This window comes from Nymphaea colorata, chromosome 3 (genome assembly GCF_008831285.2).
Source record: "Nymphaea colorata isolate Beijing-Zhang1983 chromosome 3, ASM883128v2, whole genome shotgun sequence".
In the NCBI taxonomy this organism is placed as follows: Eukaryota; Viridiplantae; Streptophyta; class Magnoliopsida; order Nymphaeales; family Nymphaeaceae; genus Nymphaea; species Nymphaea colorata.
The window spans coordinates 18,772,359-18,794,732 of NC_045140.1; the positions used below are offsets into that span (position 1 = coordinate 18,772,359).

General features: G+C 40.8%; 3 protein-coding genes across 3 annotated transcripts; 2 read left to right on the forward strand and 1 right to left on the reverse strand.

Annotated features, from left to right (window-relative positions):
- Positions 1-367: 367 nt before the first annotated feature.
- LOC116249565 (membrin-11-like) lies at positions 368-6,073 on the forward strand. Its single transcript, XM_031622692.2, has 4 exons — positions 368-734; positions 2,014-2,134; positions 5,434-5,583; positions 5,799-6,073. The coding sequence occupies exons 1-4, from the start codon at positions 505-507 to the stop codon at positions 5,961-5,963; spliced, it is 666 nt and encodes a 221-aa protein (XP_031478552.1). The 5' UTR covers positions 368-504; the 3' UTR covers positions 5,964-6,073.
- Positions 6,074-13,125: 7,052 nt separating this feature from the next.
- LOC116249592 (F-box protein At1g47056-like) lies at positions 13,126-14,529 on the forward strand. The gene has a single exon (XM_031622728.2). It carries the CDS (start codon positions 13,126-13,128, stop codon positions 14,527-14,529), a length of 1,404 nt encoding a protein of 467 aa, XP_031478588.2.
- A 3,285-nt stretch (positions 14,530-17,814) lies between these two features.
- LOC116251588 (pentatricopeptide repeat-containing protein At3g16610-like) lies at positions 17,815-21,213 on the reverse strand. The gene has a single exon (XM_031625943.2). It carries the CDS (start codon positions 20,871-20,873, stop codon positions 18,552-18,554), a length of 2,322 nt encoding a protein of 773 aa, XP_031481803.1. The 5' UTR covers positions 20,874-21,213; the 3' UTR covers positions 17,815-18,551.
- Positions 21,214-22,374: the final 1,161 nt, after the last annotated feature.

Here is a 22,374-nt window from a genome sequence, read left to right on the forward strand (position 1 = left end):
TACTGATACTCCAATATCCTAACATTTTAAGTTCTTGGGAGAATTAGCCGTTGAATTCCCATATTTTGACATATAAACGAGATTCCATGACATTTCAGAGCTCAACAATTACTAAAGACTATAATTGATATTTGAACAAAATAAGCTACAAATATTTCCTCAAAATATTGCTGAAGAAAATTTTGTTTTTTGGGTCCGGAAGCAGCGGCAACTGCAAGACATCCTAGGCTCCCGGCTATGGTTTTCCCGAGACGAGATTTTGTGATTCCGATTCATTTGGTTCGAGTCTACGGAAAAGGGTGGCGCACTCTCGTTTAAATTAATCAAATATGAACCGCTTGGAAGTTAGAACTACGATCGGATATCAATCTTGATGAGGACAGACTCGAACCGTTTTGTACCTGCCCTTGTCGTCACCTTCGTCTTCCCTTCGTCTTCCCTTCCGCACTAAGTTTGCTGCTTTCTTCTGCAACCTCTCATTCTCTCCTCTATAGAGAGAGAGAGATGGCGGATGGGGGAGGAACGATCTCGGAGGTGTATCAGGCGTCGAGGAGGAGGCTGCTTAGGGCGAGGGGGGACGTGGAGAGGGTGGAGAGGGCCGGCGGGGATGTCACGTCGTCGGAGTTCGTATCGTCTCTCCGGCGGGAGCTGGCGGAGATCGGATCCATGTGCGGACAGATGGACCGACTCTGGCGCTCCGTCGCTGCCAAGCCCCAGAGGGATCTCTGGAAGAGGTACAATTTTTCCCCCCTCTTCTTGGAGTCCCTGAGATTGTCTTTTTTGAGTCTGAATTTTTCGATATCGCTGCTATCTTCTTTACTTTTTCTTTCATATTGAGATCTTGGCTTGATTATAGCGTTTGTGTTAGTCTGATTGGGGATTATATGTAAGATGGTGGTCGAATTTGCACCGGAATTCTTGGTGTGTACAAATGATGTTGATTTGGGGCAGCATTATTTGGTTCTAGTTGTTTCTGCTATGATTGGGTTGTGGATGTTTTGTATGATCTATTTCGAAATTATTTCATCCTTTAGATGATCTTCCTTCTGATTTTCCTTTTCATTTTGGTTCGAAACGGTTATGATTCATTTTGCGTCTTTGTCTTTCGTTCTTCTTTTTCACTGCTTCTTCTTGTGGGAAGGACTCTTTTTTTGGTTCTGGAGATTGAGGCTTCTTTGGCTATCCGAAGTCATTATTTTGATTGGATAATTGGCAGTTCGTTCATCGTCGCTTGAGCCCTTATGGGTTTTTCTTTTTATTTTTCCTACTCTTTTTTGGCTCAGTTTTAAAACGTTAGAAAATTTTAGAATGAAAGCGTTGAGACCAGAAGCGACCTAAAGCCTCGAAAAAACCTATGGAGTTAGTCCAAAACCTGGCAGCTCAGTTTCGTAGGTTGGCATGATCTTGGCGCGATGTCTTCTTTAAATAAAAGGGAACAAAATGAACTTCAGTCGGAGCAAATTAAGGTAGTTTTAACTTAAAGCATATTTGGTTCAGTAAATCTAGTGAAATCGTCATCCGGTTCTATGAGTCCCTAGCCACGTCTAGTAAAAAAAGTAACTTAGCAGAAATGCATTCCAGTGCTAACTAACTCCTCAAAATAAAACAAGTAATAAAGAAATCATAAGTGTGTTGTACCCTTTTTCTTCCATCATTACTTTGTACAGCGGTTATCTTCATTCATGCAGCTTTCTTGATATAAGGTAGATCGTTTCAAGAGAGACTGTCTACAATTCGTACTTTTTATTGGTCTCTTTGATAAAAATAAAGAGATTTACGATGTTGAATATACTGTTGATGCATTTTGATGTCTAAACCATACATTCTCCAGAAAAAATAATTGTTTCTTTGTGGAAAATTTGATTTAGTTGGTATTTTGTAGATTTTGCACATGTACGCTATGCTTTCACTAGAATAGAAGAAAATTGGAAGTCCTTTTGTGCTTTCTTTTATTTTGCCTTTCTGAATATTTGAAGGAATATTTTCTTCCTCATAATTTTGACTGTTCTGCAGGAAAGTCGAGCAGGTAGCTGAAGAAGTGGACTCTTTGAAGGATAGTTTGGAGAAATATGTGCTACGACATCAAAAGAGAATGTTGGAAGCTAAAGAACGAGCAGAGTTGCTTGAAAGAGCTGTAAGTTGTAATATCAATTATGTTAACTGTTATTATCTCAGTCAGGTTTGAGAATTGTATATTTTTGTAATATTTCAGTGGTTTGTCCTTTTTTGCCTTGATATAGATGGAACACACCTTCCATGTCATGTCATTCTTTTTGTCATCAGCTGAAATTCATGTAGTTGTTGTGATGTCTTTTTTCTCTATTAGATGTTCTAGTACCAGTACGGATGATATCTTTCCTATGAACCATTTGTTCACTCGCTTAGAAACTTTATTAACATTTTTCATGTTCTTTTCTGTTTTCTTGTTGGATTGCAAGAGTTAATTGCATCAAATGTGATTGTTAAGATATACATTTTTCCTTCATTTGACATTTAGTAATGTTGGTCGCTCTCTTTAGTTGATGTAATAGGCACTGTTTCTGCATTGAGGACTGTTTCTGCATTGAGTACCGGTACTGTCACTTTTGTTGCTGAATTGAATGTTTTGGTTGTTGTTAATTTGTTCCTGACCCAGTGAGCAATGTGACATTGGGGCTGTGTAACAACCTGACTCACTTCTAGGCTCAGGCCCTTGGTTTAGCAGATCCCAACCCACCCCCTAGAAGTTTTGTCTTCAACCTCAAAAAGGCTAGGAACCAGGATAACAATCTATTTAATAACCTCATTTATAAGCTCTTGAAGATCCCTCACAATCTTCAATATGGGACTAAATTTTTGGGGTGTTACAATCCACCTCCCTTAAGGCATGCACGTCCGCACGTGTGGAACCTTAGGTCCGAGTGTTGAACCAGTTCTGATACCACCGTAACAACTCGACCCACTTTTAGGCTCAAGCCCTTGGTTCTGCGGATCCCAACCCGCCCTCTACCAATTTCGGTTTCAACCTCAAAAAGGCCAAGAACCAGGACAACAATCTATTTAATAACCCCATTTATAAGCCGTTGAAGATCCTTCATAATCTTCAATACAAGACTAAATTTTTGGGTGTTATGATCCACCCCCCTCAAGGCACACGCATTCTCGCACGTGTGGGATCTTATGTCCGAGCGTTGAACCGGCTCTGATACCACTATACCAACTCGACCCACTTCTAGGCTCAGGCCCCTGGCTCGCCGGATCCCAACCCTCCCCTAGCAGTTTCGGTTTCAACACCAAAAAGGCTAGAGGAAAATAATTTATTTAATAACCTCATTTATAAGCCCTTGAAGATCTCTCACAATCTTCAATATGAGACTAAATTTTTGGGGTGTTATACTGTGACATTTATCAGTTAGTTATTTCATGACATTCTTAAGTTCCAATAGCTTTTTCTGCAAGTCTCATTTTGTTTGGGTGTCACTGTCCAGCAGAGTGATTTTAGAGACTTCTATTAGTGGATCTACATATTTTGTCAGAGAAAGTCCATTGAACTCCTTCATATCCTGATAATAGTATCCTTTGGTGCACATATCTTCCATTTTTATTGACTTCTGAAAATAGGTAGTTCACGTGGAATTAGAATATCCCAACATCATCCTTTCAGAATATCTTGGCCACATTCCTATGTCAAATGTTAGTTAACTAGCAACAATAATCGATAAAATTATATTGTTTATGTCCAGCAAACTGTTGTTGACTGAGCATTAGGCATTAAGTTCTTTTCATGGATTAGATGGATCAAATGAAAATTGAAGCCTGTGGGACATATGCAAGAGTTCCCAACACTAGTGCAGGTTAATACAGGTATGATGGAAATTAGAATATGATGATGAGTACCCAATGTTACACAGTTCCCATGTAAAACCATTAAAATACTAAGAAAGCCAGGATGAACGCTATATCTTTATGAAGGGAGGATAAGTTTGTGCATAGTAACTGTTTTCACTTTTCATCAGTATAGTTCCTTATACCTAGAAGTTGAAAATTTAGAGGTAGATATTGTTTCTATACATCAATTGTTGTCTAATATGTTTGGAAATGATGATTTTCATCAACCAAAGTTTGGTGTTGTACCTTTCATTAAATAAAGAGAGGAGATCAAAAAGCTGATGACAAAGGAGTTGATCACAAGGGAGTGAGATGTGATGAGCATAAGGATGCAAATGCATTGGATCCAGGACAACTAAATATATTGTAGGCTGTGTTGTTGGATTTGGATCTTGAAACAACAAAAATCTCAAAGACCATCATACTAGCTCTGACCCATTTGCAAACCCTTATCACTTCATGCAACATCATGAGCACTGAAAGCGAGTTAATTGTTTAATCACATTATGTCACGTCATCACCATTAGAGGAGTGAATTCCTTCCTGCCAGATGATGGATCCAGCCATAGGTGCTTCTACATGAGCTGTGGGTGACCAAATATGAACTGGTACCTTAGGGACTTTGATGCTGAAAGAAGCAATCCATAGAAAGATTTGGCATGGGCTCATAAGAAAGGCTAGCTACGTGCCTAGCTGGAGGATTCCTGGATAGCCTGGAGGACATCAGACATTGAACACGGGAGAAGTGGCAATCATTTCAAGAGAGATGATATTAAAGATATAGTTTAGTTCCTTGAGGAGAATAGAGATATTGGTGGCACCCATGCTAAAAGGATAAGTATCAGGTCTCCTGTTGAATGCTATATTGTATCTTGGTTGTCAGATGAATTTTCGTCCGTTACATGGAAATAATGCTGCTTATTCTGTGGTGTTCTCTTATTTGATTTATTGAACAAGATCTGGTAATATTTGCGAATTTTAATTTGCCAATTAGTTATATTAGTTCATGAATCTGCTGTTTCTTCTTTTGAGTTTTTTTGCTTGGAGAATCTAAATCATATGTCTGAAGCTGGGGGATGAGTGATGAATTATAAAGTGGGGGAAAAAAAATCCTTCATTACAAAGAGGAGGGCACAATGTCAACATGCAATAACTATCACTTTGTGGCTGTCACAATTTGGATTATTACTTTTAATCTCAACACGGTCTAGTTCTTTGTCAACCTATTGTAACGGTGTTCATTTGGCTCTTTGGAAGTTGCGTTCTTTTCTCCTTTCCCTTTTTTTGGCATGGGTTTCCTCTCTTGGGAGGTAATTCTTCTTTTATTCTTCAAATAAGCTACCACAACTCTCCTCCTTGGTTGTATTAATTTTAGTTCTTTCCGAGAGTAAATTACAGTATTCAAATTTTTGTTTTTCTTATTAATAGAATGGCTTTTTTTCCTTGGGATGTTTATGTCATCTTGCTCGAATTGACCTCATTTCTTGGGCTAATGGATTTTATCTATGTCTGAAAGTCTGGAAAGTGTTGATGGTTACTTATTTGCGAATGTTATCCTTGTGGTAGAATGGAGACTCTGCCCATGTTATGCGGGTTTTTGATGAAGAAGCTCAGGCAATGCAGTCAGTTCGTAACTCCTCTAATATGATCGAGGAAGCTTATGCCACTGGAGTTGCCATCCTCTCAAAATATGCTGAACAGCGAGACCGTTTAAAGGTACCTGCATGGACTGCTGAGTTGATGTGTGCAATTTGCTTTCTTGAAATTGAATGTCTGCGTCTTCACTCTTAGATTAATAATATAGAAGAATAATGTCTGCAGAATATACCTAATTTGTTAATCTGTAGTTTATTTCTCTGTCATCCTGAGGATAGCTCGTCTGAAAACTTACTGATTGATTGCCTTCTCGTGTTGCTTATTGGGGTGTGTAGAGAGCACAAAGGAAAGCATTGGACATACTGAACACTGTTGGCCTTTCAAACACTGTTCTGAAGCTCATTGAGAAACGACACCGAACAGACAAACGGATAGCATATGGAGGCATGGTTGCAACAGTGATTATAGTGTTCATGTTCTATTGGTGGCTGAGGCACTGACAGCTATATAGTTTATGCATCAGCGATTCTGTTGTTTCACAAGGAAAATTCATGCTAGCACAAGAGAAAATTCTGTTGCAATTAATATATGTATATCTGTTTCTTATCAATGGTCTGGTTATTCTTTTGAGCTGGTTAACTGTACAAGCAATGTATACTAGATGATTGCTCTGGATGCGAGTTTGAGATGAAGTTCTGGCTTCACTGTTGACTTCTACCTAGTTAGAGTGTTGAGGTTGTTAAATCTCTGAAGTCGGAGCCTAACCTGCTTGACTCGGCAGGTCATTTGCTTTCCACTGTGTTGGCCTACCCTCAATCAGACCCCTGTCCTTGATTTCCAAGGGAATTGGTGCAAGAGATGGAATAAGTTGGTAGGTGGTCAGTTTTTGTGTTGAGTTTTTGTGGCGTCTTGAAGCATAGTAAAGGCGTCACTGCGAACGACCTTTTTTTACAGGGCAACTCATTTGACTGGAGGGTACAAGCCACTAGTGCCCGATTAATGGGTTTCTTCCTCTAAAAAGTGAAAGAAAAAACAGAGCCCATGCTTTTGTTTGGAACATGATTTCAGTGCCTGTGCCTGACCTCTCATCCTCCCCATTTTTCCTTTTTATTCTCCTTAGTTTTGCTTCACCCTACCCTCTTGCTCGAGCAATGGCTTCGCCAGTCTTTGTCTCTCCCTGTGTGTTAATTTTAGAGAATGATGCTTCCACTATGCATTTGAAGAGGAAGCTCAGTAGATTTTGCAACTGATCAACCACCCAGTTTGCAGGAGAATGAAGGATGAGTGCAGCATCCCCGAAAGCAAAAAACAGAGAAGGTAAAAAAGTTGTATATTTAGGATTTTGCTTTATGGGGCCACTGTGAGTTCTCATATTAATATGACCTGGCAATGTTAGAACACTTAGAATTCCCCCCATGCCTCGGTTTGGCTGTTTTAAGCCAAGGAGGTATCGCTTAGCAAAACCGTTTTTGAAATATCAGTTTCTTAGGAAAACTAAACCTCAATAAGGATGAGTAGGCCGTCTTATGGTTGTGGGGCACAAGTTTCAAGCCTTTTAAGCACCAATTATTGATACATTGGAAGGATATATTCTTCTTGTATGATTTGTTGTCAACTTGGTGTTTAACAAAGACAACGTCAAAGTATACGATTAGTTTTAATTCATCAGCTTGAGAGAATAAACTCAATCATTTTATTCATGATTTAATATTTACTATGACTTTCTTGATATTTATTAGAAAAATTGAATGGTGACTCTGGCAGTCCAGAGTCATTCAGCTCACTCATGAAGGTCATCTGGTCCATTGTAATGGACGATTAAGGGACAAATATGGAGAAAAAGAGGATGGACATTTTCATCATTAGTTCACACTTTTTTCCTCTTTATTTTCTTTCAAATGTCCATCACAATATGTTAGATGGCCCTCGTGAGTGAGTTCGTCAGAGTCACCATTCACTCACTCTATTTACTACTTAAAAACTTATATTTGATTTTGTATACAACATCAAGTGTCTCATACTACCAACAGCCTAAGAATAAAGTCCATTTAACTTTTGTTGTTTCCCACTAAGACAGTCACTTGTATTTTGTTCTGACTCCTTTAGCGATTTGGAAAGCGATAGAGTTCCAAATGGTTTAAATTTATGTGCTTTGAACACCTAATCGATGTACTAATTTCTACCAAGACATATATTACTCGCTTTTCAATCCCAAATGACTTTGATACTTATTATATAGGATACTTCACCCATATTTTTTCATTTTAAAATGCAACCAACTTTTAGTTTGTTTATCATTTTTTTTATCTCTTATTAACAAAATATCATCAACATAATGATAATATACAAATGGGTCTTCACTTTTAGAGATGTGTTGTGTGTGTGTGTGTATAATCGGATACTGTTTTGGTCTATGTAATGATTTATTTTTCACATGTTGCCCTATTTTCTAATCAATAATATAACTATATGGTTATTTTATGTAAATTACTTCTTTTAACTCTTAATTCAAGGAGTTCGCATTTCCATCTGTGATAGTCACTGATAGGATATAGCTATGCCCAAAATTGTTCTAATAATAACAAATTTGCTATTAATGAATAGGCTCTCATATTGTACCTAACTATTCAACTTTTTGTTCATTGCCAAGATCATTCAGCAAGTCAAATTGATCCTTGACCGAATCATTAAATTGATCCTTGACTGAACGATTAAGTTCCCTATTGAGTTCCTCTAAGAAGTACACATCTCTACTGCCAATTCGTCATATACTCCAATGGGTATGATGTGTAGTCTTTTGATCCATTAAAATGTTTAATAAATTTGCGTTTTACATCTAAAATCTTTACATGCATTGACATGACTCGACCGGATTTAGTTTTATATTAATTCATGTCTTACAAAGTGCAGTTTGAGTTATTTTATTGGGCATCCGTTTCAAAGTAGTTGCATTCATCGCCTTCCCCTTAAAAACTTTGGACAGATGAGCTCCCAGCTACCAATATGAATCTCTCTATATCCAAGAGAGTTTAGACACTTTTTTTGGGAGAAGTTTGATATTTGTCCATATATAAAAAATAGTTTATCATATATTATCAGTTCTTAAATACAACCACATGGCTCAGATTCAACTACCAATGTTGAAAATTCGTTGAAAAAGTGGGGCTGATGCTGACGTTTTAACTTCTGAATCTGATCCCTTTTTTGCAGTGATCTTCATAAAATAATAAGCATCTACATTTACTATTTAAACATTTAAAATATATATTAAACCGAAAAAAGAAAACCTGAACAGGAACCAGACATGTGATTCGGAACAGAAAGTCAAGAGCTCGTATCTCCGTAGCAGTCCGTGATCTAAAATCCGACCATATACATCTGCACATTCGGCGGTGGGACAACTCTGTCCGCGACAAGCATATCCCCAGACATTGATTCTATCTCCTCCGCTGGATACGGCGTTCACTACATTCCGCATGCAACTCTTCCTCCTCCCATCCAATCTTTCCAACGCCACTTTTCCTTGCCAGGAACGCATTCTATTGATGGCCATAGATTAACCTCATTCAGTTGAAAATTTAAAAGTTCTTTGTCAATCATCTCTCAATGTTCTAACTATATATGTACATATATATGTATATATATATATGAGAAAGCGATGGATTGAAAGCAAACGCTAATGATCTCTGATCTTTTCACTCTGCCAGAACATTGCAATAATATTTAATATGTTCATACCAAGCAAACAAGTGCAACGTCGTGAAGATCGGTCCATATTGATAATGATCGGCGTTGGCCGCGCCACCTTTTCGATATTAAAAGCAGAAAAGGAAAAAATTAACACAAGGACCGAGGGAAGCCCGCACCGTCCAATGAATTCAAATATTCCCTTTATTGACGGATACCGACCGCGTAAGCTGATCATGTATAACACGATGAACGTACATATATACGTATATAACTTTTCAATAAAAGTAAATTCACGGATGCAAGTCAAATATTTCTTTAATTTTTCAGTAAAAGTTAAAATCACGGATACAAGTCCAATGCATCGGTGTGTCGAAATACCGGATCATTTATAAAAGCTGATACAACACCCTTACTGATATTCGCAACATTATATCGTATGAGAAAAAATAGTATAGTATGGTGTAGTATCAAAGAACGCCACATGAATTTTTATAGAATTTTGGTCGGGAGAGGTTGTTTATTGTGTTTTTAGAAAGAACACTGTGAAAGGGGAGCCCTTTTCAGGTGCCATTCAATCTGAATAATCATAAAACTGAAGGCTCCCTCCCACCGATATAAATAATAAAATAATATTACAAAATTATTTTGATTTTTTTTGGGCTTTAGCGATTCTAGTGCAGACTACAATGACTATAAATATGCATGTGGGCAGTAGCCCACACAGTCCAATAAAAATCCATTGTTGACATATTGGTTATGTCTTGTACAGAAATCCATTGTTCACTACCTTGTTAGAAATGTATATAAATTTGCAAACAAATGCTCAATAATTTTTGGGGTGATGCGTTTAATTGCCTATTTGATCTGAAATGAGTTAACAACAGAAATTGCAGAAACCGCTTAATATGATCATCTGGGCACTTCTGTTTAATGTATTTCTAATGCCTTGAAGAGGTCAGAAAATGACAGTTTCTTTCATTTTCTGCAGAAGCTATCTTGCGTCATGTTACAGCTTTGGTTTATGCAAATCAAGAAGGAAAGGACTTTAATGATCACTGTATTTGACTCAGAAGGGATAATTGAATGAGTTCAAATCCAGACGTATGTGGCTCTTAAAACCTAACTCATAAATGTCACGCAACCTTGTGTATGAGCTGTGAATTAATAGTCACAAGCAATGAGAGCAGCTTAGTCTATTCTATGAGAGAAAGGGTTTTTGGTGCGATATAATTTCAAAAAATTATGCAATTAGTTCTGCATTAAAACACTAGTATGATTGTTTTTTTTTTTCAAATGAATTCATAACGTAAATATTGATTCTTAAACTAGTTTTCCTTTCATGTTCAAATAGGAGTAAACTGGATCAAGAAGCACAATGGTTGGAAGTTTTTGAAACTTTGCAAGTAATGAAATGTTCTTAACAACAACAGTTTTTGAGTTTGTGTTGAACTATTTTGCTTTCAATCTAAAACCGGGGCCTCAAAATTTGGAGTCAAAGCGTTGAGTTCTTGTGTCGCAAGTATTGGGATAAGGCCAACTCACAGATGTCAGCAAGTTGATGTGACAGGAGGGAGTTTGAAACCTCCTCGTTAAGGTATTTCTAGACTGCACAATCATATACAACCTAGCGTATTCTTTGAATTTTGAAGCTTTACTAAAACCAACATGAACACTTGATTCATCGTTGAATTGACATTGTCAATTAAGACAATTAGAAACTAATTAAGTACATAAGAGGTTGTTTGACAATTGTAACGCATTGTTACTGTCTCATGAATTTGCCGTAAAAAAATGAAGCAGATTATGAAACAGTTATGTTGATGTTTTTTTTAATCTGCCACATTTTTTAGGATAAGTTCATGGGACAATAATAGAACGGTTGTCAAGCAGCCCCTAAGTGAGGTGAACCTATCTTCATGCAATTTTATGAACTATGTGAAGGGGAATCCCAAGTTGATCTAGGAAAATGAGTTCTATGGGGGTTGTTTGATGAAAATGAAAAGTGATCTCAAGGTGTTCTTTGTTGGAGAAATTTATCTCCACAATATGTAGCATTAAAGTGAATAAAATTTATATATTTTTTCTAGTATGAGATTGGTATCATTTTTGTCTTTTTTTTTTGGTTCGGTCAGAAACATTGATCAATTTTTTTCTTAAAAGTTTATAACCAACGTAAAAACTTCTTTTGTTTTTCACCTCACATGCTCAATGAGTGAAAAAAACAGAACAAACAATTATGTTTAATTTTCTCTCATTTAAGCACCTGGGTTACATGGGGAAATAAAACGGCTGTCTTTTAGTATTTTTTTTCTTAAAAAATAAAATACGCGTCGTTTGCTTCAAGAAGGCACTTCTTTCTGTGCTCCAAAATAACCGTGCATGAATATCGCACTTTTGCATGTTTTACTGCAAAAGTATTGTCCATTATTAAGTCTCTATTTAATATAAATCAGAAATTATTTTTTCAGGTGTTGGGTAAAAGATTTGGCTCTAAGACCCATAGTTTAAAGCTTTCAATAGAGCTAAAGCTGAACCAGAAAGCCCGAGCCCATGCTTGGTTGGCTCGATCCTAAAGCCGAACCAGGAAGCCCAGCCCCATCTAGCCTGAACTTCCCTCCAGCTTGGTTCGCTCGATCCGGACTCGAGCTGACTTACATTAGAAGTGGAGACCTTGAACTCGAACCGTAGTCATTAGGAAACAAACATTCCTTTGGAAAATGGCTGGTGGCCGTCAAAAGGATTGCCGCTTGAGACGCTTTTGATTTGAATGAAGACAGCCGGGGAAGTCATGCGGTTGCGCGTCCGACGAGGTCAAAATCAACGCGTCCAAAGCCCCCCTTCAAACACTCCGCTGTGGGTCACGCCGTTGAAGTCAAAGCCGCCTTCGCACTTTTACTTGGTCTTCTTCATATAGAATTCACACAAATAATAATAATACGAACCTAACCGAGCTCAAGCTTAGAATGACCAATGGCGAGCCCAACTAGGTCAAGTTCCAACTGCTGCACCAGCCTTTGACTATGCATGAGTGTATAGCTGAGCCTCGCCTCGCCTCGCCTCGCCTCACCCCTAGCGGACTGCAACCGTGCACCCGAGCTTCGGTTCGGATGAGTCTAACCACGTAAAACTGGTCCGAGTTAGAGCTGACCGTTGAATTGCCCAACTTTGACCGAACACTAGAAGATGGTGCGGCTTGGCTTTCCGACGGTGAGCCGCGGAAGGCTGGCGTTACATATTCTCCTTAATTGCCATGCAGGGCGAGCACTTTCAGAAATTACGAATTTGTTGTTCCTAAAACCACTTCAAACCATTATTACTTCGAGGGTTCAATCACTTGCGACCTTTCATCACTGTAGGTGAAACAATCTAGGTGAGAATGAACAAATATTTCATCTTAATGTAACAAAGTTTTCACCCAACTTCTCAAGATTTACGTTTATAATTGTAGCTTTGCGTTATAGCGCGGAAAAGGAAAGTTTTTTTTTTTTTTTTTTTTTTACAAATGATATTATGAAAACATGGTGAAAAAGTTTGCAATCTTACTTTAGGTTAGTAAATTGGAGCACTTATATTAGCCATATAAGTTCTCGTGAAAACACAAGAAAATGAAAATTCAAGTCTGCTTCCAAGGAACAACACCCTTGTCCAAGTTTTTAAGTGTGTATAAGCCACCCATCGAAATAAGACAACTTTAAGGCATCTACTAATAAATAGTTCTTACTTTGGGGAGCGTACAGTAATTTGTTTTGCTTTTTATATACAAAGCTCCACAAAATGGAACGAACCAAACGTCCTTACGAGTTGCGAATTCTCACGCCTGCGCACTTCTTTCGGCCGCAAACTCCGCCTCCGCCTCTCTTGCGCTCTCTCTCCCCTCGCTCTTATCTCGTCGCCTCCAGCACCAGCGCCACCGTCTTCTCCCTCTCTCTCCCTCTCCACATGGGGCAAACCACCTCGCATCCACCACTCTTAATGGATTCCGGCAACACGGAGAAGAGAGACCTAACCCTCGACCTGCCGGACGACTGCCTGGCCCTCGTCTTCCACCACCTCTCCTCCACCGCAGACCGTAACCGCTGTTCCCTTGTCTGCCGCCGCTGGCTCGCCGTCGACTCGCTTTCCCGGTACCGGCTCTCTCTTCGCGCTACGGCTTCCCTCCCCGCCTCCTCCCTCCTAGGCTGCCGCTTCCCCTCTCTCTCCCGTCTTACTCTTCGTTGTGACCGCTCCTCCCTTTCTATCCCCGACGGCGTCCTCCTCTCCCTCTCCTCCCTCTGCCCCAACCTCGTCGCCCTTCGCCTCAAAGCCTGCCGCCACCTCTCCGACGATGCCTTCCACTCCCTCGCACTTCCCCGCCTCGTGGAGTTCTCCGCTTCCTCCTGCAACTTCGGCGCATCGGCTCTCAACTCTCTGCTTGCCTCGTCTCCCAACCTCGAGAGCCTCTCGATCAAGCGCCTCCGCGGCCTCGCCGCCGATCCCCCTTCTCTCCACGTCTCTGCCGCCGCCTCCCGTCTCCGCCGGATCCACCTCAAGGAGCTCTTCAACGCCCAGGCCCTCGCTCCGCTCCTCGCCGGCTCCCTCCAATTGGAATCCCTCACCGTCGTCCGCTGCTCCGGCGATTGGGATCAGATCCTGGAGGATGCCACCGTTAAGGTTCGCGGACTGGTCCACCTTCACATCGAGCGGTCTCACGTTGGCGATCGCGGCCTCTCGGCGGTAGCAAGGTGCGCGAGCCTCGAATCGTTCAATCTCATCAAGACGCCGGATTGCACAGATTCAGGAGTTGCCGGTGTGGCAGCCGGCTGCAGGGGTCTCAGGAGGGTGAGGTTGGACGGGTGGAGGATGAACAGGATCGGGGATGTGGGCCTGACAGGATTGGCGAAGAATTGTCGAAATTTGAAGGAATTGGTGTTGGTGGGGTTGAACCCGACGGCCTCGAGCTTGGGGGAGCTGGGGGAAGGATGCCCTGGAGTGGAGAGGCTAGCACTCTGCGGAAGCGAAACCATCGGCGACGGTGAATTGGCGGTTGTGGCTGCAAAATTCAGGTCATTGAGGAAGCTATGCGTGAAGGGTTGCCCTGTTTCAGACGACGGCATGGGCGCTCTGGCCCGCGGGTGCCCTGAATTGGTGAAAGTTAAGGTGAAGAAGTGCAGGGGAGTCAGCGTTGAGGGGGTAGAATTCCTGAAGCAGCACAGACCTGGGAAGGCGTTGGAGTTTGAATTGGATGAAGAGGAGGAAGTCCATGGCAAGGATAATTTAGAGTTGGTTGTGGGGAATGAGAGAACTAATGTGGCCGCGACACTCAGCCCCAGCAAGTCCATAGTTCTCAGAGCTAGGATGAGTTTTCTTGTTATTGCTGGCAGCATCAGGAGGTGGTGATATGGGTTCGGAGATTTGAATTTTCTTCTTGTAAATTTGAATTCATTCCTCTCCCCTCAGAACTTCAGTTTTGCAGAAAAACTATTCTCATCATTCATTATTTTTTTTTGTTGTACAATGTGTTTTAAGATAAGAAGGCATTATATCTTGCTCTTTGTAGAATTGCTTTCTACATGAACTTCTTTCGCATTCGATTCTTCTGTGGTTAGAGGTTTCCTGCAGCTGTTGAAGAAAGTTATCCTGATAAATTGACTGAATATTCATCATATGCACTCTCAGGGAAGTCAACATCCCAACTTCTCCCATTTATCTGGACAAGCGTGAATATGAAGGCATCCACGTAGCAGGTGCTTAACAGAAGTAAATGATTCCATTTGCCATCGAATAACTCGTAGAAGTTTCAAGTATTCAATTTTTGATTTTTTCTTTTGTACCTTTATGTTGTAAAGCATTCAATAGATTGAAGAATCCTTGGCATAAAAGATCAGAAAGAAGTATAACTTATTATAAAAAGACCCCCATCTCTGTTTGAATGTGATTCAAAATTCGATGGGTGTTGGACTAAGCTTCTATAAAGAACAGAACAAACTAAGATTTTCAGGTTTCAAACCCTTTTCCCTCACTTATTATACTTTTTGTGTTACCAAGAAAAACCCCTTGCGAAAAGCATACTTAAGGTATCAAACTTTCGGCCCCCATTTAAAATGCCGCGAGCCAAAAACAGCTGCCAAATTGCTCACGAAAGCTAATATCATCAACGTGCCGACTTCTCCAACCAGCGCTGCCCATAAACGCTTCGATGGATTTGCGGCTCAAAAGCATATAACTCGAGAGAGGCGCAAGTGTATTTTCTAGAATGGGGGCAACATGATTACCAATCTCTGCAAGTGGGCAATGGATAGAGTTGTATTTTCGCGGGGCGTTTAATTGCATTAGATTTAAGATCCCAAGTCGCTTGAGATTTTGGAAACTTAGATCTAAAGATTTCAGATCATTGCGTTGTAAATTGTGTTGGAGAGAATTCTAGACTTCTTTCTTTGGAAGATCATTGGATTACATCATGAATTCATGATCTTTATGCCTTAAACTTGTTGGTTCTCATTTCAGACTTTCCTTTTCTTTTACTTGAAATCCACGGATTCGAAGCGCAATCAAAATCCAAAAAAATCAAAGCTTAATTCTCAAAGTTGTAATTTGCTGGAACCATGAAGTTAGGGTGGACTCCACCTTCAAATGATAATAACAATGGAAGGTGGTGCTTCTTCTGTGATTGAAAAAATACGAGGACTTTAAGACACATTGAAGGCTCATGTCGTATTACAGATGCAAATGAACCGCTTATGAGTTCCATAACACATACTCCTTAAAAAAAGAACCGCTTCCTTTGATCTGGGTCTACCATTGCTCACTTTGTTGACCAATGCATTTGTTGTGGGCTTTTACCCAGTCCATCAACACCCTGTGGTGGCAAATCTTAGAAGTCAAACACCCAAGCTTTGAACGAAGCCAAGCTTGCCAGGCGAGCCTGTCGTTGACTTGAGTCAGCTGAATGGCTCGACACGTTCCGTTTGACAATGGAGACCTTCCCGAACCGGCCGAGCCAGGCCCACCTAGCTGCAGATCAAGCTGTAAAGTCTGCACCCAAAAATTCTGGTTCGACCTCGAATTCGGACCCACCTGAATCGGTCTGAATACACCAAGTGAAGGACCACCATCTCCGGCGTAGTGGTCGATTTCTTTTGAACTTCAATTATTATTTGAAAATCGTTAGAATATTCGGCTTTCTATCTAAAATCGATAGAAAAAAAGCAGCGTCCATGATCAGTCAATTCATCGAATTCAAACCGTGAAGCAACTCAAATTACCATTATTTAAGTACATTTAATATCAACCAAATAAGACTGAGCCTTAGAAATTCTTGTTTCACTTTATTTTATTGTTTCTTATCAAAATCGTTTTTTATGTTCTTAATATTGCTTTATTATTATAGGGTTCTTTTGAAATTCAAACTTCTGATCTTTCAGATTCGAAAAAAGGTTTTTTCTGATTCTATCTGCTTCAATCCGATTCGGCATATTCTTGGAATCGTTTCCTGAAATTAAGTTGGAGTTTGAATCTTGAGAAAAAAAGAAAATTTCTGTATCCAGCTTTTTTTTTTATTGCTGCTCGGTTGGATATCCGACTCAAACTCTATCCACTAATAATTAAAAAAAAGTTTGAGTTCGTTTCATCGTCTCAAAGAAGGTACATATTTCACAATTTTATGACCATCTTCAGAAGTGGCTTCTCCTTCCCGACATTACTTGATGAAGACTGATGCGCTGAAGATGCTTTCCAAGTGTTCATCCAGAGCACGGCTCCTTTTGGAAAATCCAGCGGAATCAGGTAAGGCCTTTCTGGCCTATCCAGTCATGGCGGCAAGGGAAGGCCCTCTAAAGCTTTATCCCCATGCTAACAACACGTTCTCTAGACACGCAGAAACTCGATGGAAAGTGAAAGAAAACCGAGTGAAGCTGACCCGCTGGCCCTGCTGCTTCCTCCATTCTATATGCATAGAATGAATGGAATGTTTCAAGGTATCATTGGTCAAAAGCAGGCCAACCAGGTTCATTAAACAAAGAAAGGAGCAGCCATTAAAAAAATCCCCTGATCGCCTCCCCTTTCAAACCCCTGTTTGATGATGTAGGTCGTGGAAAAGATTGATTTTGAATGGGTCAGCTGCCAATTCAGTCAACCATGTGACAACCGAGTGGGACCAAATTGACAAATCCAACTGAACAGAAGCAATCTATGTGTGGTTGCTGTTCAAGCTACGACCAAAAGGGTGAAACCAAAATCAAGTCAGGATGAAAAAAGCTTGTTCACTCGGTTAAAGCCTGGTCCACCAACATAGAAATAATATGAGAAGAGTGACATCGACGTACATGACATTGACAGAAGCTAATGTTCTCTGTGATCATTTTATATATAGAAATGAATGTTTAACAGTGGCATCCTCGAGAAAGTTGCGTGAGTTATTCCAAGAAGCAGTCAAGATAAAATGAATTCGAAATATCTTAGTGAACGTGATTTTTGATATTTTAAACCTAAGCATAGGAAAACAAGGTTTTGAGATATAGATAAATCAAATTGCATTAGCTGAAGGACTAAGAACATTGGGTTTTCAACTTTTGAAAAATCCGAGTACAAATTGGAATATCACTTTTCTTTATTGTATTTTTGCATATGCAAAGTCCATCCATATGGATACTTTCGTGAAGAGCAGCAAAAAAACAATTACCAACATGCTAAATGAACACACTAAAAGTAGATAATGTTAATGTACATCCTCAGCCTTTTCATATATAACACCAATTTCGTATATGTAAACGTCGCGATAAAGACATTCATTGGTAGTCGTATTAGAGGAACTGACGGCGAAACCAGTTGTTCTTTTTCTTCTTCTGAAAGAAATGAGAAGTTCACTTCATCTGTGGATGAGATGGATTCCAGCTCATCGCCTGTTTTGGACAACAGGTCAGTATTCGGTAGCTATGGTATGACATCATTCTGAACTTTTATGAGCAAAAGGATGCGAAGATTTCTCTCCTGCCACCATGATGAGATGAGCCTGGTTGTACCGAAGAGCTTTCAGCCACATTATCAATCGTTGGTCTCAGAAACTCATCAATTGTCTTTGTATGAACATGCAAGCAGGGGGTCGTGCGGGACACCTGGATTATGCCAACAGAGACGCACCCCACTCCCAGTTCCTGAACTGTTGATCCTCTTCAACACAGACGATTTCAAGTCCTCCCAGACAGGGAACCCTTGCTGATCTGACTTTGCAATTCTCTTATTGAAGAAAACCAGATAGAACCTACCGTGCGTAATTTGGTTAACTTGGAACATTAACTTGATTATGTTGGATAATCAACTCATGACAATGCTGGTCTTCTTTAGGATTTTCACATTTTTTTTTAAATCATGACTCTGGAATAGTTCAAATTTAAAGGAATTTCAGATGGGAACTCGTATGCAATCTAGAAAGAGCAATCTTCTACTCCACCGGCACGTGCATCTATTGTATCACCAACCAAAAAAGCATGGACCCTGTTGCCAACTTCAATCCAGCTGCAACCAGGGTTCTTCTTCACCCCTCTTGATTTCATCAACTGCCTGACGCGTTTTGCTTCTTCCCATCTTCCAGCTTCTGCATACATATTTGATAACAATATGTAGTATCCGCAGTGCTCCGATTTCAGCTCAAACAGATGCTCTGCAGCCCATATCCCCAACTCCACATCCCCATGTACTCTAGATGCACCAAGAAGCGCACCCCAAACATTGGCATCTGGTTCGAATTCGAGGTCGTTGATAAAATCCACTGCTTCCTTCATCAGCCCAGCTCTACCAAATAGATCAACCATGCAGGCACAATGCATCTGAGTTGGTGTTAAATTCTGGTATTGCATCTGTTCAAAGTACTTGCGCCCCTGATCGACCAATCCAGCATGGCTGCAGGCAGACAAGACTGCAAGGTACGAAACATGATCATATTTTATGCCTTTGTCTTTCATGCCTTCAAACAGATTGATTGCTACTTCCAGTTCGCCATGCATCCCATAACCCAGTATCATTGCGTTACACGAAGCTACATCCTTCTGGTGCATCTTGTCAAATATGCGTCTTGCAAAATCCAGACGACCACATTTGGTGTAAACATCCAGCAGAGAGTTTGCCACAAAAAGTTGCGAAGCAAAATGCTTCCTCACAGTTGATCCGTGGATCTCCTTCCCTTGCTTGATGGCTGATAGATTTGCGCATGCCAGTAGAACACCAATAAAGGAAACACTGTCATGCCGCAAGCCTAGAAACCCCATCTCTGAGAAAAGCGTCAAAGCTTCGACACAGTGCCAACTTTGCGCATAACCAACAATCAATGTGTTGTAGGACACTTCATCTCTTTCGGAGGAGTCAAATATTCGCCCTGCGAGATGTAAAGAGCCACATTTAGCATAGACGTCCATCACAGCATTTGTGACAAAGATGTCAGCAATAGACCCTTCTCTAATTGATCGAGCATGGATTTCCTTTCCATGGCGAAGCAACTGTACTCGAGAACAAGCAGGAAGAATATTAGTATATGTAACTGAAGTTGGGCGTCCACCATGCTCCTGCATTTGCCTAAGAAATTCTATGGCTTCTAATTCACATCCGTTTTGCACTAAGTTCGCAATTACAGCATTCCATGACACTACATTCTTCTCAGCCATCATATTGAACACACTGCAACCTTCACTTAGATGTCCAGACTTGGCGTACATGTCTATCAAAGAGTTATGAACAAAAACATCCATCTCCGAACCGTTTCTCAAACAATATGCATGAACCTCCTTTCCGAGGGGGAAAAGTTCCAATTGCACCAATGATGGGAGAAGACTAGCCATGGTGACTGAGTTGGGCCTTTCACCTGCATCCAACATCCTCCGAAACATATCTACAGCCTCAAGAGCAGCACCATTGTAAGAAAACCCGGAAATGATAGCATTCCAAGAAACTTGGTTTCTAAAAACCATTTCAGTAAACACACTGTACGCGGATATTAAATCCCCGCATTTCGCGTACATATCCACAATCGCATTCCAAACTGTCACATGGGAGCTTAGCACGTCATTGTCCTTCACCAAATCATGAATTTCCTTCCCCCTTTTCAAATCCTTTAATGATGCACAAATCGGCATCATGGTCACCACCGTAGCCTGATTAGGGAACCAACCCTCCTCCCTAAACCCCAAGAACAATCTCAACGCCTCTTCGAAACACCCATTCTGCGAATAACCACCTAAAATTGAGTTCCACGACACGATGTCTCTCTGAGGCATTTCATCGAACACTTTCCTGGCTGCGTCTAAACACCCACAGCTCATATAAAACGCGATCATGGTATTGCCCACGAAGACATCTGAAGCGAAGCCCACCTTCACGGCCGCGCCATGGACCTCCCTACCCTTCTCGAAAGAACGTATGTCGGCGCACGCCTTGAGAAGGAAGGGGAACGAGTGATCGTCGGGCCTGGCGCCAGCGCGGACCATTCCATTATAGAATTCGAAGGCCAGAAAGTGCTCGCCGAAGTAGGTATGAGCCCGAATAATGGTATTGTAGAGGAAGGTGGTCTGGTTATGGGAATTTGAGAAGAGAAGGCAAGAGGAGCGGAGGTCTGCGCGAAGGGCGTAGTTGGTGATGAGGGAGGCGGTGAGAGGGAGGTGGTGGCGAAGGCCAAGGGTGGTGGCCAGGGCGTGCGCTTCCTTCACGTGTCGGAGAGAGGTGGCGGACCGCAGGAGTTCGCAGAGGCCGCTGGCCATCCGGCTCCATCCGGCCAGTTGAGAACTGAGGAGGAGGAGGAGGAGGAGAGTTTGCCGGCCAACCGAGACGGGGAAGCGGAAGTTGATTCGGACGCAGGTAGGCTCGATCTTGGTCCTCCCTCCCTCTCTTGAACTTGGCTGTGGTGCGGATGGATCGGGTAAGATCTAACCCGAACAGATTTCGAGTGCCTTAGTAGAGCTTCGGACCTGCCTCGAAGCAGATCAGATCCAGATAACTTTGGCACCAAATCATGCAAGAGGAGTCCCCTGGACATCAAACCATCAATATCCGAGACTCAGTTATCGGAATTCTTTAACTTGGCTGTCTACAAGTCCAAAATCAAGTCAAGTAGACGGAGATCTTTACAAATTCCCAGGTTCTCTTCGGGGATGTAAATGGATAGGATACGTCAAATTATCAATTCATTGTCGAATCCATCTAGTTGGGATCTCATTAAAAAAACTTGAATTCGGTTACTTATTAGATTTGCTATATATACAGTTTCATAGCCGAATTTGAATCCAAATTTGATATCTGATTGGTATCTCATCAGAAATGCTAGTGGAATTTAAACTGATTTTTGAAAAATAACAGTCGGAATTCAAGGCAGAATCTGAATCAGAATATACAAAATCCAATTAAGTTGAATTTAGCAAAAGCTGAGTCTGAACCCTAGTTGGCAAATCCGGCGATCCGACTCGAGAATCGCTCGAGTTAGATAGGCATAGTTCACTTACTGGGTCACCGGTGAGGACCCAAGCGATCCACACAAAGAAGTGGCCAAGAGTCGGTTGACTCAGCTAAGAAATGGCTGACTAAGGTTGACTCGGCTAAGTCGGCCGAGTCAGGTCCAATTTGAGTTTTAGCGACCTAAAACTAAATTAATGATAATTGTTTTTTTTTTTTCTTAGAATCAATATGGAAAGGCCAAAAAAAAGAAAAGCAGGCTGAATCTATTCTTTTGTGATGGAGTGTCGACCATTTGTTAGGGACTTTTGTCTTTTCGACAATCCCAAAACCCTAAACCAGCCTCGTCTTTAATCTCTCATTCTATCTCTCTTTCTTTCTTCGGTGTCCCCGGAGAAAACATATATATATATATATATATATATATATATATATATATTCTTTTACATTTTACTGATTTAACTAAGACTTTAGGCATTGAGTAGTTAATTATGTCATTTGAAAAAAAATAGAAAGGAAAAGAGAGCTAGAGTTTGGTAACTCGATTGCATGTCGATAATCCAATTCTTAATACTTGACCCGGTCGAGTCACCAAGCCAATCCACTAACCCGGTTGGCTGCCAATTTAAGTCCAATTCTTGGGTTTGCCAACTATAGTATAGTCTGAACAAGGGCCTGCACCCCTGATCTCCGGCCCGGGTCGTATGCTAGTCCGCTTAATTTGGTTCATAAAATGCAAGAGTGGGACTCTTCGTCTGTGTTTCTCTTCTTCAAAATGTTACGAGTTTACATTAGACTTGAGGACGAGAGATT

Excerpts from the sequence above, each read along its gene's own strand:
- LOC116249565 (XM_031622692.2), top strand. The coding sequence starts at position 505 with ATGGCGGATGGGGGAGGAACGATCTCGGAGGTGTATCAGGCGTCGAGG. Across the intron at positions 735-2,013 it reads CAGAGGGATCTCTGGAAGAG|GAAAGTCGAGCAGGTAGCTG; the intron begins GTACAATTTTTC and ends ACTGTTCTGCAG. Across the intron at positions 2,135-5,433 it reads CAGAGTTGCTTGAAAGAGCT|AATGGAGACTCTGCCCATGT; the intron begins GTAAGTTGTAAT and ends TCCTTGTGGTAG.
- LOC116249592 (XM_031622728.2), top strand. The coding sequence starts at position 13,126 with ATGGATTCCGGCAACACGGAGAAGAGAGACCTAACCCTCGACCTGCCG.
- LOC116251588 (XM_031625943.2), bottom strand. The coding sequence starts at position 20,873 with ATGGCCAGCGGCCTCTGCGAACTCCTGCGGTCCGCCACCTCTCTCCGA.